We start from the raw sequence: 14829 nt of genomic DNA, 5'->3' as shown, positions 1-14829 counted from the left end.
TGGTCCTCAGAAAAAGAAGTAGAATATGGCGAAGGTTCAATGCTATGGATGTCAACAATATGGGCAGTCAAGAAAGATTGTCCTAAGATCAAGAAGGACAACAACAAAAGAGGAAGGAAAGAAGCCCATATCATTGAAGAAGTGGAAGAAGCTGAAAAGAAGTGGGAGCCTGGACAAGTCCTTGGCTAAGAGGGAGCTTTAGAACTTGATATGATGGCAATATCAAGTTGGTATACTACAATACACTAGAACTTATAGCAAATATCTTCTCCAAATATTTGAAAAGGGAAGTATTTTAAAATTCTGGAGATATACTTGATATGTGATAATTATGACAGTTTATGCAGGTATTAGGAGCTAGGCTTTTGTGTATGGTAACATACCAAATGTCTTGTATCTTTTACAGTATGTAGTATGTACATACATTGGCAAATGTCTGTTTTCAATAAAGTCCACAAGATAACAAAATAAGATAAATCCTTGCCAGTTTTGGGTGTGTGTATATAAAGTGGAAATGACAGGGCATTGGGAGCCTTGGTGTTGAAAGATCAAAGGTATTTGTATCATTGATAATGTACTTTTTGTTATCATCCTCATAATAAATTGTCACTCAATTTGTCTTGTGTCTATGGTCTTGTCTCTTCTAATTTTTTGATGTTACAATGCTCGATCTTTGACCACCTTTTGGGGAAAAGAAATACTAAACTATCGTCAAAACCCAAATTCATGAGTAGATCACCTCCTTAGGACCAAACATATACCAAATTGGCATTAATCGTATATTCTGTTAGGGGATCACATTGGTTTTTTTCAGTATAGATAGTCTGTTTTACGTGCTGAACTTGATACTTCTAGTATTGGTAGCAAATTTTTATAATAATAGGTATGTAGTATGTACGTACTATATAGTGTCATATATTATGCATCTTATTCAATCTTTTATGATATTTTACATGTGGTATATATATTGGCCTGCATGCTTAAGAGTTAGTGTACTTTCAATGTTATCTTCAGTTATCATATAATTTACTTTCTTGTAAGCACTAAAAGCTTCAATTTATCTATCATCATGTTTTCTTCTCTACACACTGGTTTTGTTGAAATAATGATTCATGTCTCCGTTTCTTATATGGCAATTGCATTTCCCAAGAGTTTCCACTCCTTTAATTATCTTATGATTACTTTGTTGTAAAAGGAAAGTTTTGTATTATAATTTTAAAAACCATTTAATTCATATTAAAATAATTTCTCTCTTTATTGCAGCCTTCCTGAGATGAACTTTAATTGCTTGAAACTTGTTGAGTCTTTATCTGGTCTAGATGTTCGTATCAAAGAATTACAAAAGAAGGTTGCCCTTCGTTTGTTGCTGAGCTATATGGGTAAGAAGGTAAAGTTTTTCTTGACAACCTAATTGTCATCATTGGAGGTTGCAGAATTGTATGTCCATGAAAGGATTTTGTTTTTTTGGTTCACATTGCCATTGTTTCTTAACTTTAACAACATTTTAATTGATCTAGATTGCATGTTTAATGTGAACTTGGGATACAACTCAACAAGGCATCTCAAGGTAGAAGTTAGAACCGAAATATGTCCTAGGTTTGTTACAATGCTTGATTTATTTCATAGTGCTAGTGATAAATGTGCAAGGTCATTTTCTGTAATTTGTGTAAGAGGGGTATAATAATTTGCCTTTTTATTAAATCATGAACCTATGGTTACTGCATTGAAATATGTAGCTATAATGGGAAGTGCTTTTTGGGTTAAAATGCTCTTTTAGGTCTTTGTCATGGATGATGTAGATGGCGTTTCTAGGTTACAGTGATCTATTGTATGGTTCACTAGCTGATCATCTAGTGTTTTGTTTCCTCATGCATATTGCTTTCGATGACTTGATTTTTGCTCATTAGCTTTTGTTCTCTCAAGATTGCATTGCAAGGTGGGTTTTCTTGATTGGAAGTTAACTAGTGTTTCTAATTTTTGTTGGTTCCCATTGATGAAAACTTGATGGCAATGATCCTTGTTTTTATGTAAATTAAAATTATTTATAGATCTTTCTAACTATGCTATGTTTGAAGTTTTGCATTTCTCTCTTGATAATGAACTTTGTATGAAGCCCCAAATTGGAATATATCCTTGTGGTAAAGAATAGAGGGGCTATTGTTTCCATTGCCCTATAAGTTGTCTAGTGAAGGATAACTAGTTATTTTACTGTCTGTTCTTGACCAGAGGATTTATGATAAACTTATATTGCAGTCCATTTGTAACAGTGGGTATAAGTGATGCCTACAAGTCTCCTTTTGTGTGTTGAATTTTGTAGCTATGGTTGGTCTTCATAATTAATATTTTAGTCTGCCTAATCTGTAAACTGTAGTGGATATTCCACTGGATAGTTTGTCACAACGGATTTGATAATATTATATTAAAAATTTGAAATCCTACACTATTACAATTTTATTAAACTTCGAGATCTTAGTGCATGCATGCGAATGGAAACTATGCAAAAAAGTAGAGAACGAAAAAATAAGCTCACACATAAGACACAAAATATGATTTGGGAAGCCCTTTTGAGAGAAAACCTAGCTAGAAGGTGAGGTCACTTCGGTTTCTTTCTTTGCCTGGAAATATGGCTGCAAGTACTAAGAAGTAAGGCTTGTGGCCCGTGGGCTGCTACCTCTACCTCCTATCCCTCCTGGGTGCACAACTATGGAACAAAATGCTCTCGAAAGAATGAAATGCCTCTTCCTCCTAGTGCCTTGGTTATAACACAGCCTGATAGCCTACTAGTGGTTAAGTTTGACTATATCAACTCTTAACCAGAGTTACAAAATAGACTCTTCTAGAGTCTTTTACATAACAATTACGTGGATAGCCCCTTTTGCATGAATAATGGGGGTTGACACAACATCCTCCCGAATTACAGGTGTGAAAACAGGAAGGTTAACTTCTGAGTGGCATAACTTTTGCATGCAAACACCGATTGACATGCTTCTTGCGTCGTTGGAAACATATCTATGTAGAACAACATGATAAGGTGAAACACGGAAGTGATAAAGATTTAACCCTAAAAATGTTGTTTGATGCCTCAAAACACTCCTGGAAGGTTTCAGACCCTGTTTTGCCAAATTGGGTCCTGTCGATCTTGTTGACTACTTCTGTCTGCTCATCTGTTTATGGATGGAATGTTGTAGATCTCTTCAACTTTGTGTCCATCTTCTCCCACAATGTAGTCCAGAATGCACTGAGAAATCTTGTACTGTTTGAAATGATGCTCCATGGTATTCCAAAGTGCACCCAGACCTGTCCAAAGAACAAGTTTGCTGCTTCTTGCCTGCTGGTGGTCTTTTTACAGGGGCATCAGAACACACATCTTGCTGAACCTGTCAACTACCATGAACAGGTAGTCATGTCCCTTTATGGTTGTCGTAAACTTCCCACAAAGTCCATGGAAATGCTTTCGCAGGGACGAATACGTACAAGTAAGAGATGATATGGACCCTGTTTCATGTTCTTGGCCTGTTGGTACCAATGTTATCAGATTCAGACCGGATTCGGTGGAACCGGTTGGTCCGATTGTTTTTGGCCCAAAATCAGTTTGAACCGGGCCTCCAAACCAAAATAGGTCAGTTCGTACTGTACCGATCAGTTCTATAATGGAACCAGCCAGTTTGGTATCGAACCGACCTATTCCACCGAATTGACCTGTTCAAGACCTGTTCCGTGTGGTTTTGTACCTTCTTGGGTTAGCATGAATTTTTATTTTTTATTTTTTGATTTTTTAATTTGGTTGACCCACTTCTAATTTTCCCCACGCTACCTTAATAGTCAAGCCTATGGTGCCCAACCTAATATTCAAGCCTATGGTCCTATTATTGTTATGTAATTCATGGTAATGCTAAATTCTTAGAGTAAAAGTGATATTCTCCTTAATTTTTCATTTCCATTCTTTTACTTAAATTTTTAACATTACCATGAAATGACTCAGGATGTTTGAGAGTAGTTCCAACCTCATTGGATTTCATATGGAGAAAGTCGAATTTTAGATTTCACTCAAAATCTAGCAGACTTTGTACCTACACCAAAGTGCCTTGCAACCTTGGAGGTGTGAGCATATCTAATCAACTACAGTCTCTCAACGTTAGGAATACATAGCTTATCCAACCGTAGAGTAATCCATCCTGGAGATGGTAGTCAACGGTGTTGTCGCCATCGTGCACATGACTCTGAGTTTGCAACTGTTGATACAACTCTTTGAAGTCCTCATCCTCTGAATATGCCTCTCTGTATGTATCATGGGTTAATGGTTCCATGTGCATAAGAGTCCTCAAAGCTGTAATCTTCGATGTGGGTGGCCTTGAAAGCATGTTGGCCAACTTGTTTGTGTTGCCCTTCTTATACTTGATCACCAAATGAAACTATTGTAAAAATCCGTTCCACTTGTTATCCCTAGTTTGCTGTAGCTTACTCTGTGCCTGCAAGTATTGTAACCACTAGTGATCTATGTGGATTATTGTCTCCTTTCCCATCGGATAGTGCTTCCACTTCTTCACAGCTTGCACCATGGAATAGAGCTCCTTGTCGTAGGTAGGGTAGTTAAGAACTGCCCCATGAAATACTTCAGAATGGTAGCATATAGGCCTTCCTCCCTGCATCAAGACAACTCCCATAGCATACCCACTTGCATCCTTCTCCACATCAAAGGGTCGTTGCAAGTTCGGTATACCAGAATTAGTGCTTGACTGATCTTCTTCTTTAGCTCCTCGAAAGCCTTCTGTTGACCTTTTCCCCTCTGTAAACTCTTGCCACTTGCTGTTATGGCATGGAGCGGTGTTGTTACTGCTGAAAATGAGTCTATGAATTTCCTCAGGTGTTGTGCTGTTCCAGTGAAACTCCTGACCTCAGAAACATTAGTAGGCACCAACCATTTCATGATGGCCTCCATCTTGGAAGGAGCTATCTTCCGCTTTCCTCCACCTATCACATATCCAAGATATGCCAAAGACTGTTGCGCAAACTCGCACTTCTTGAGATTTGCTAGCAGTTGGTGCTTCTTCAATGTTTCCAGCACCTGCATCAAATGTGAAATATGCTCCTCCCAGGTAGCACTATATACCAGTATATCATCCAAATAGACAATAACAAATGAATCTATAAAAGTGCGCAATACATCATTCATTAATCTCATAAATATAACTGGTGCATTACATAGGCCAAATAGCATGACTAACCACTCATACAAACCTTGCCTGGTTTTGAATGAGGTCTTCCAGGTAACTTCTTCTTTGACTCAAACCTGGTGATATCTAGACTTCAAGTCCAACTTTTTGAAGTGTTTTTCTTGTTGCAACTGATCCAACAAATCATCTATCCTGGGCAGGGGGTATTTGTTCTTGAGCGTGATTTTGTTCAACGCCTTATAATATATACACATTTGCCAAGTCCCATCCTTGTTTGGCACAATGATGATGGGTGACCCACATGGTGATGTACTTGGTCGAATGACACCCTATTCCAACAACTGCTGCAACTGTTTCTTCACCTCTCTTGCTTCTATAAAACACTGCCTTTACAACCCAATATAATATTTGACAATGGGGAGTTTGGTAATAATTGGATTTCGTGCTCCACTTCCCTCTTAGGTGGTAACCCTTTAGGCTCTACACCCCTCCAGGGATGCCTTGCCTCTTATTGACTTCTCTTCGAACTGACTTTCTCTTAAAAATAATAAAACACACTTCTTGCTGGAACTGATCGATTTCTTGGCTTGGTTGGCACCTACTAGTGAAATTTTTGACTTGCCTTTGTGCGTGTCGATGATGAACGATTTTCCATCCTTAACGAGCCAGTACTGGTTGCCTCTCCTCATGAATAATTTATCACACATGTACATGTATGGACCCAAACACGACTCCACATACATCAAGGGGAACCACATCTCGATCTACTTCATCAATAAAATCAACATTGATAGCAAATCTAATTTTGCACTGTTTGGTTACCTTTAGCTCTGCATCCTTATTTACCCATCCCTGTGGATACATGTTTGGATGATCACAAACTTCCAACCCCAACTTCTTGACCAACTTTGTTGCAATGAGATTCCCCCGCAATCCTGAGTCAATCAGAGCATCAATCTTTGTCTTCTTGACCTATATTTTTATATGGAAGAGTTGTTAAATCTTTGCACTGGTTTGCTGTGGTTGTCGTCTTTTTATCTTCCCCCCTTATTGCTTCTTCTTTCCCTCCTTAGAAGCATCTTGTTGCTCTTTTTGCTTCGATCCACTTGATTGCGCTCTCTTTAGGCTTATGTTCTCCAAGTATTGTGCTTGTACACAAGCCTCTTCCACTGATTTGGGCTTGAACAACATTACTTGCTCACGCAGATGGCGGTGTAGATCCCCCAAGTACTTGAGGAGTACATCTAGGTTCTTTGGTGAGATACCAAACAGTATATCCATCTTTCTGAATTTCGTGGTGTACTCCTGCATGCTCTGGCCCGACTTTTGCTTGAAGTAATGCCACCAGATCCACTAGTCTTCCACATACCCAATGGGATAAAACTGTGACTTAATGAGGGTTTTGAAATCCTCCCACTTAGTCACTGGAGGTTCTCCCTCCAACCTTAGGGTTTTTATGTGGTTCTCCCACCAAGTCAATGGATGGTTCTCTAATTTCAGCCGTGTGAATGAGATCTTTTGCCCTTCCTCGATCTGATGGATGCTGAAATAAACTTCTAGTTGCTGCAACTAGTGGTTCAACTTCAGAGTGTCGAATATTTGAGTTGGTGGAGTGTAGGGACCATCCCCACATGAAATACACACCCCTTGAAGGGAAAAAGTTGATTTTGACTAAGGGAGGTCGAAATATTTGGAGGGGTCCACTAAGGAGGTCGAAATATTTATGAGATTAATGAATGATGTATTGCGCACTTTTATAGATTCATTTGTTATTGTCTATTTGGATGATATACTGGTATATAGTGCTACCTGGGAGGAGCATATTTCACATTTGATGCAGGTGCTGGAAACATTGAAGAAGCACCAACTGCTAGCAAATCTCAAGAAGTGCGAGTTTGCGCAACAGTCTTTGGCATATCTTGGATATGTGATAGGTGGAGGAAAGCGGAAGATAGCTCCTTCCAAGATGGAGGCCATCATGAAATGGTTGGTGCCTACTAATGTTTCTGAGGTCAGGAATTTCACTGGAACAACACAACACCTGAGGAAATTCATAGACTCATTTTCAGCAGTAACAACACCGCTCCATGCCATAACAGCAAGTGGCAAGAGTTTACAGAGGGGAAAAGGTCAGCAGGAGGCTTTCGAGGAGCTAAAGAAGAAGATCAATCAAGCACTAATTCTGGTATACCGAACTTGCAATGACCCTTTGATGTGGAGAAGGATGCAAGTGGGTATGCTATGGGAGTTGTCTTGATGCAGGGAGGAAGGCCTATATGCTACCATTCTGAAGTATTTCATGGGGCAGTTCTTAACTACCCTACCTACGACAAGGAGCTCTATTCCATGGTGCAAGCTGTGAAGAAGTGGAAGCACTGTCCGATGGGAAAGGAGACAATAATCCACATAGATCACTAGTGGTTACAATACTTGCAGGCACAGAGTAAGCTACAGCAAACCAGGGATAACAAGTGGAACGGATTTTTACAATAGTTTCATTTGGTGATCAAGTATAAGAAGGGCAACACAAACAAGTTGGCCAACATGCTTTCAAGGCCACCCACATCGAAGATTACAGCTTTGAGGACTCTTATGCACATGGAACCATTAACCCATGATACATACAAAGAGGCATATTCAGAGGATGAGGACTTCAAAGAGTTGTATCAACAGTTGCAAACTCAGAGTCATGTGCACGATGGCGACAACACCGTTGACTACCATCTCCAGGATGGATTACTCTACGGTTGGATAAGCTATGTATTCCTAACGTTGAGAGACTGTAGTTGATTAGAGATGCTCACACCTCCAAGGTTGCAAGGCACTTTGGTGTAGGTACAAAGTCTGCTAGATTTTGAGTGAAATCTAAAATTCGACTTGAGCAACAATAGAGTAATTCTCAAATTAGCAAAAGGTCACCATAGCTTCCCCCCTCCTATTTATATTTCTTGTCTTCCTTCCCTTAGTGGACCCCTCCAAATATTTCGACCTCCCTTAGTCAAAATCGACTTGAGCAACAATAGAGTAATTCTCAAATTAGCAAAAGGTCACCATAGCTTCCCTCCTCCTATTTATATTTGTTGTCTTCCTTCCCTTAGTGGACCCCTCCAAATATTTCGACCTCCCTTAGTCTGCTAGATTTTGAGTGAAATCTAAAATTCGACTTGAGCAACAATAGAGTAATTCTCAAATTAGCACAAGGTCACCATAGCTTCCCTCCTCCTATTTATATTTGTTGTCTTCCTTCCCTTAGTGGACCCCTCCAAAGGCATATTCAGAGGATGAGGACTTCAAAGAGTTGTATCAACAATTGCAAACTCAGAGTCATGTGCACGATGGCGACAACACCGTTGACTACCATCTCCAGGATGGATTACTCTACGGTTGGATAAGCTATGTATTCCTAACGTTGAGAGACTGTAGTTGATTAGAGATGCTCACACCTCCAAGGTTGCAAGGCACTTTGGTGTAGGTACAAAGTCTGCTAGATTTTGAGTGAAATCTAAAATTCGACTTGAGCAACAATAGGATGAGGACTTCAAAACTCGGTCCACTAAGGGAAGGAAGACAACAAATATTTGGAGGGGTCCACTAAGGGAAGGAAGAAAACAAATATTTGGAGGGGTCCACTAAGGGAAGGAAGACAACAAATATAAATAGGAGGAGGGAAGCTATGGTGACCTTTTGCTAATTTGAGAATTACTCTATTGTTGCTCAAGCTGTTTCGCTGGGTCACGATGCGCTGTTAAGCATCTGAGATTTTTAAGGGGAGATCTCACCCTCTCTTTTAGTGGACTTCGAGTGCCACCCTAAGGAGGAATTACTAAGCTCATTGGGAGCCAAGTTTGCTGAAGATTGTGGTACTTTCCAGCTTGATTTCCAACTAGTACGATTTCCAAGAGGGACGCAGCGGTTGAAATCGTACCATTGATTTGGGATATATGAAAGGGGTATTTTGGCCTGGGATTTTAGCAGAAATCTCCCTCAAGTTGGATCAGTATTTGTGGAGGTTTTGGGGGTTGGTAGTTGCAACTGTTGTGAGAGCCAAATATACCATTTTAGGGCCTGCTAGTAGTCTCACTGGGTGGAATTCGTGGGGTTGGGTATTTCGCATTTGTGCTAGTTTTTGGGAAGGAAACCCATCCATATCTTCTGGAGGAAATTTCCAGAGTAGTTTTACATCAGAGTGAAGAGGATCAAGTGCCAAATTCATTAGCTGAAGAGCGGGGGATGCAGTTTTTGCCGGGAAATGGCATAGCACCAAAATTGGGTAATTCCAAGAGGTTAGAATTAGCCCAAATCCATCTAGGGTTTTGCTGAACTAGCCTTGAGGGGGACACACCTAATTTTGCAGAATTTTTGAAGGTGATTTGGACCCTCAAATCTCAGTCTTCCATAGTAGCAGTGCAAAATAATTTTCTGGGTTGAGCGTATAACATTGTGGAACCATTTGCCAAGGGCTGTTCAACTATTATCACGTAGGTATTTGCTTGCTTCACTTAGCAAGCCCAGGTGCACACTTTCCATTCTCCATTGTACTCCATTTCATGGTTTCTTAATAAAATGGCTCAGAATTCCTATTGCTGCCCTGTGGTGTCTTAATCTTTTGCTGCATGTGTTATTTTGCAAAGTTTTGTGATTGTTCCTACGCTGAAGTTTGTGCACGTCTTTGGTATTTCATTGTAAATTTCTATTAGGAATATTATAGTGGTATCAGGGCATGTTCCTGGCCAGTTTGGGGAAGAAGAGTAGGTGATACCAGTGGTTTTCCAAAGGGGTGATGGAAGAGGAAGAGGCAACAGTTGAGGTACAAAGGGAGCACCAGACCCATTTTCTGATACTGAGGTAGAAAACATTCGGGGTCACATGTGTTGACAATTCAATAGGGCAATGTATATGTTAATTCTCCTAACTTGATAACTGCTTGTGTTAGATTTTTACATATTAGCTTTGATCTTTCTTATTTCAATGTCCCATACATCAAACAACTACCAAAACAGTAAGAACAATGACACAATATGTAGGCTACAAGCCATGGCCAAAACCCCTCCTCTTGAGGGAAAAAACCCATAAAATCCCTTCTTATCTTTCAGATCTTTCAATTGATGAATACCATGACCTAGACTCAGACAAATACCCTCCAAGTTCAAGTCTTCCTCGTCCTCTTGTTGCAATCTAAGTCACCGGGTTCAATGAATTTAATCCTTCGAATTCAAAATTCGCCGAAGCACAAAATTATTCGAACAAATTTGTTTATGTTCGTCGAACATGAACAAATTCGATGAAATTTGCCAAAAAATTGTTGAAGTTCATTTCAGGGTTTTGTGGTTCGACATTTTTCCATCGTATATAACTTAAAAAAATTTAAAATGGTAAGTTTGGTAACCCTAATGAATTTGAGGCTAAAACTTGGCGCCACACGAAAATCTACCTCACTCATAGTGACACTCGCTCACTCCACCACCAACCAGTGAGATAATCGGGCCTTTGGGAGTTGGATAACTAGGCCACTGGGGCATTTGGAATCATTGAAAAAATGAGAAAGGTTTTTTATTCGATTGACAAACTTTTCTAATGGGAACAATAATCAATCTTCTTCAAGTAATGTTTCTGTCAACCAACCCATCGAGAGGGTTGAATCATCAGGATGAATAATGAATTTTTGTCCAGTTCAGTTAATAGAATTCACTAACTAAAACAAGAATTATTTTGTTGTCAATTTATAGTTCAGTTAATCAACATATAATTCCATTGTGACGTATTGTCAGTGGAATAATTTGTCATTGCCTGTATGGATTTAGTGAAAGTTAGTGCTGATTTTTTGCTTTTGATGGGGTAATCTACATGATTTATTTACTGTGGCTAAATGTGTTTTTCAGCCTGCTTAAACTTAAATTGTATATAATATTTCAAGTTTTATATGTCGAATTTTATGACGAATTTTATTAGCGAAATTTTAGGTGTTGAGCTTTATTCGAATTTCAAGGTTGTCGAACTCGAACAAGAAAACAAATGCAGTGACTTACGCTACAACATCTTCAACCTCCTAGTAAATCCGAAATTATGCCCCCAACAACTGCTGCAATTGCTGTTGCTTCTCTAGGAGACTTCAATCTCCCTTTAACTGTTCTTCTCTTGACCTCGCTTGCCTTGATTTGAGTCTTAGGGCTAGTAGGAAACCCTAAGAGACCTTCACTTGCCTTCTTGCTTCAAAATCGAACCTTAGACTTGCCCACTGCAGAAACCCTAACTTCGCACTCCTAGAAGAAAGTAGAGAGACCCAAAACACTTAGACTTTTCATGTCCTTTTTCGCACTTCCTTTTTCGTTCTTCTACTGCTTCCTTCTTCGTATGAGAGATGAGTGAGTGAATGATCCAAATGGAGAACGAGTTCTTCTTATAGATAGGCTTCCATCAAGGGTGGACGTGGCTCTTCATGTAGGCCAACTTGACAGCTTATGTACAACTTATGTAGGCCGACTTGATCTTGGAGGTCATTTGATATTTTCAAGACAAAATGATTTTTCTTTTACAATTTACAATGTGCCTGTAGGGTCTTCCATATATGACAATGACTCTTATACCTAGGACAAACTCTAGAAGCACTCAATGGGTGCTTGACATATAAAATAAAAGAACTTGAGCATGAAACCCATGCTCCAATAATAATAATAATTTTCTTTTTCATTTTATATATACAACAATACACTTCATACTAATGAAGACTGAACCTAGTTACACATTTTTCAACACTCCCTCTTAACTAGGGAGGTATTCATAGGAGGTACATGGTCATTCTCAATCTGAAGAGATCTCATAAGAAGAGTCAGATTGGTAACCCATCTGTCTAGCATCATAATAACCAACATTGTCATATAGCAAGGCCTTGACTAACAACTCTATCTCTCCACAAGATCAGAGCACAATGTTGGCAAGATCAATGATGTGTAGACACCATCATCATTGTCTCTCCAAGGTACATACCCCACCTAGGTGTTCCCAGAGTATGACCTCTCGTTGGACTATTCTTATCTTGGGTAGCTAATCCTCAAAGAATATCGGTCCATGACTACTCTTGTCTTGAATGCCTTGCCACATCCTCAAAGAGTATCGAATGTCAGATGGTTACCCAACCCTCCATTCTTTTGTCCCAAATGAAGACAAGAATGTTGTGTCTATCCCTCCCTCTCAATCCAGGAGGACAAATCCACCAAACCAAGCTTGCCCCTTAAGTATACAAGCTTCTTGTTTGGAAGTGATTTTGTCAATATGTCAGCTACCTGCTCATCAATGGAGATATACTGTAGCTGTACCACACCATTTTGTACTAGCTCTCGTATATAGTGATACTTGTTGTTGATATGCTTTGTCTTCCCATGAAACACTGGGTCCTTAGACAAACAAATACAACTGGTGTTATCACAATGTATCACTGTAGGGTTCATCGATCCTTCAAATAAGTCATACAAAAACTTCCTTAACCAAATTGCTTCTCAACTAACTTCACATGTTGCAACATATTCTGCCTCAGCACTACTCAAAGAAACAATGTTTTGTTTTCTGCTCATCCAGTAGACCGTAGATGATCCCAGACTAAGACATCCTCCTGCAGTGCTTATTCCATCTTGTTCATTGCCTCCCCAGTTGGAATCTGTATAGCCAGTCAATTGAACATCATTCCTTCTATCATATTTCAGGTAGTAGTTGATGGTTCCCCGCAGATATCTTAGGATATGTTTTGCTGCTATCTAATGATCATATTTCGACTCCACTTGGAATTGACTAAGTATATTTAACGCAAAACATATGTCTGGACGAGTATTCACCAAGTACATTAATGAGCCAATCAATTGTCTATATCTAGAAGGATCCACAAGGCTTGATTCAAAACTCCTTAGTCTTTTCAGGTTGGTGATCCTCGGAGTGGTCATCTCTTTATAGTTTGTTGTCGCACAGAATGTCTAGGCACCACACGAAAATGACTCAGATCGGGGGTTGTCACCCTGATCCCCAATCTATCCGTTTAAGCTGTCTCCTTATAGCACGCTAAGGGGGGTAGACCCAATGGGAATGGAATGAAGGAGAGCCAGTTGGGAACCAACTAGTTCGGGAGACACAATGAAGTGACAAAGTACTTGATTAAGATTGCAAGACCTACAGGATTTGATTAAATGTAAACGATTGATACCAGTGCCTTATGGAGTCAACAATCCTGCTAGGGAAATGAAGACCAAGTAATCAATTAACAATTGCTGCTTAGATGAATGACTATGAAATGCAGATCTTAAAACTAATGTGAGATGTAAGAATCTTAGTTAATTTTAGTTAAATGCCTATCTAAGTTTTAATCCTCCGATTCTATTTGTGTTGAGCCTGATTTCGTAGTAATTGAAAGAGAGAAGATAAGGTGAAGCACACTAATGTGTGATTAACGATACCTCAATTGAAAATCTAACATACCCGGTACCTCTGGTGCTGTAGAGAGCTATGGTTTCGACGACTGCAAAGTCATCGTTTTAAGTACTATTAAAAGCAAGCTTCTCAAGCAAAGATGGATGGATACCTATCTATCTATCGACGAAGCTTATGATTGGAAGTAAATTTTATTTATGCAAAGCTAACGTCTATGCAAATGCATGAGATGATAAGATGAAGCTAGACTCGAGGATTAGAAACACTTGTGCCTCAAAAGCCCTTAATCATCAAATTGAAAAGTTCACTTTACTAGATGAAGACTTTAAGATAATCACAATTAAACCACAAGCTTTTTTCAATTTTTTTTTGATACAATTATAGCTCAAAGAGAACAAAAATTTCTTTGTGATTCAATATCAATGCCAACAGATGCTTACAAAATACTCAGCTTAGGAAACAAAAGATATGCAATTAATTACAATTTTACGACAGAGTACTTTAACAATTACTTGAAAATATTCGCAAAATATTTAACGTGCAATGAACATCAAATAATTCAAGCAATTAATATGACGATCAATCTCAATAGATGCAAGATATTCTAGCAATTAAATTTCTAGAGATCTAAATACTTTGAAAGACCATGAAATTCAATTGCTAAGCAATTCACAATCCTAGAATTAAAATGATTTGTCCTTAGTGACCCAAAATCTAGGAAAATTTGCCACTTTCCTATAGTCAATCTTCAAATAAGAAAAAATTAAGTGTGTTTGACTATAGCGAAATGAAAAATGTTAATACCACAAAAGTTTTCTTTTAGAGATTTTTCCCTTAGCCCGAAAAGACACCAAGAAGGAATTTTAAATTAACGATTTAATTATTCCTTGGGAAAAATTCTTCGATGTACTAAGTTTTATGAAGCAAGACTAATGTGGTAAATGATGAATTAAGATTTTTTAATGTGACAAAGTAAACCAAATCAAAAGGATTTAATTTTTTTTTTTTTTAATGGGCCAGAGGCCACATAAAAAAATTTAAAATCTTTTAATGTGAAAAATTACCTTTTGATTTAATTTTTTCGAAGTCTCAAAGTCACATAAAAGTAAAAATGGAAATGACTTTTTATTTATTTTACATTTTTGTTTTTCAAAATTAAAAAAGGTCATAAAAAAATGAAAAGCAAGTAATCGTATTTGGTATGTTATGAGAAAAAATCAAAATCTGACCTTAACGCATTTCA

The 14829-nt window shown here is 38.5% G+C and overlaps 1 protein-coding gene across 6 annotated transcripts in view; it reads left to right on the top strand.

Moving 5' to 3' along the window:
• Positions 1-14829, top strand: part of LOC149189738 (uncharacterized) — a 295417-nt gene that overhangs the window by 221642 nt on the left and 58946 nt on the right. For all 6 annotated transcript variants that reach the window (XR_016255924.1, XR_016255923.1, XM_089411922.1 and 3 more), the window contains one exon: positions 1264-1387. Coding sequence is in view for 4 of the 6 variants with exons in the window: in XM_089411922.1 (XP_089268048.1) it covers positions 1264-1387 (124 nt within the window). In the remaining 2 variants the exon portion in view is untranslated. The remainder of the gene's footprint in view (positions 1-1263; positions 1388-14829) is intronic.

This window comes from Pinus tabuliformis, chromosome 3_1, assembly GCF_031772625.1.
Source record: "Pinus tabuliformis cultivar Carrire ecotype Pingquan chromosome 3_1, CPIR1, whole genome shotgun sequence".
Taxonomy (NCBI): domain Eukaryota; kingdom Viridiplantae; phylum Streptophyta; class Pinopsida; order Pinales; family Pinaceae; genus Pinus; species Pinus tabuliformis.
The sequence above is the reverse complement of the archived record's forward strand: the minus strand, read 5'-3'. Positions and strand labels throughout refer to the sequence as shown.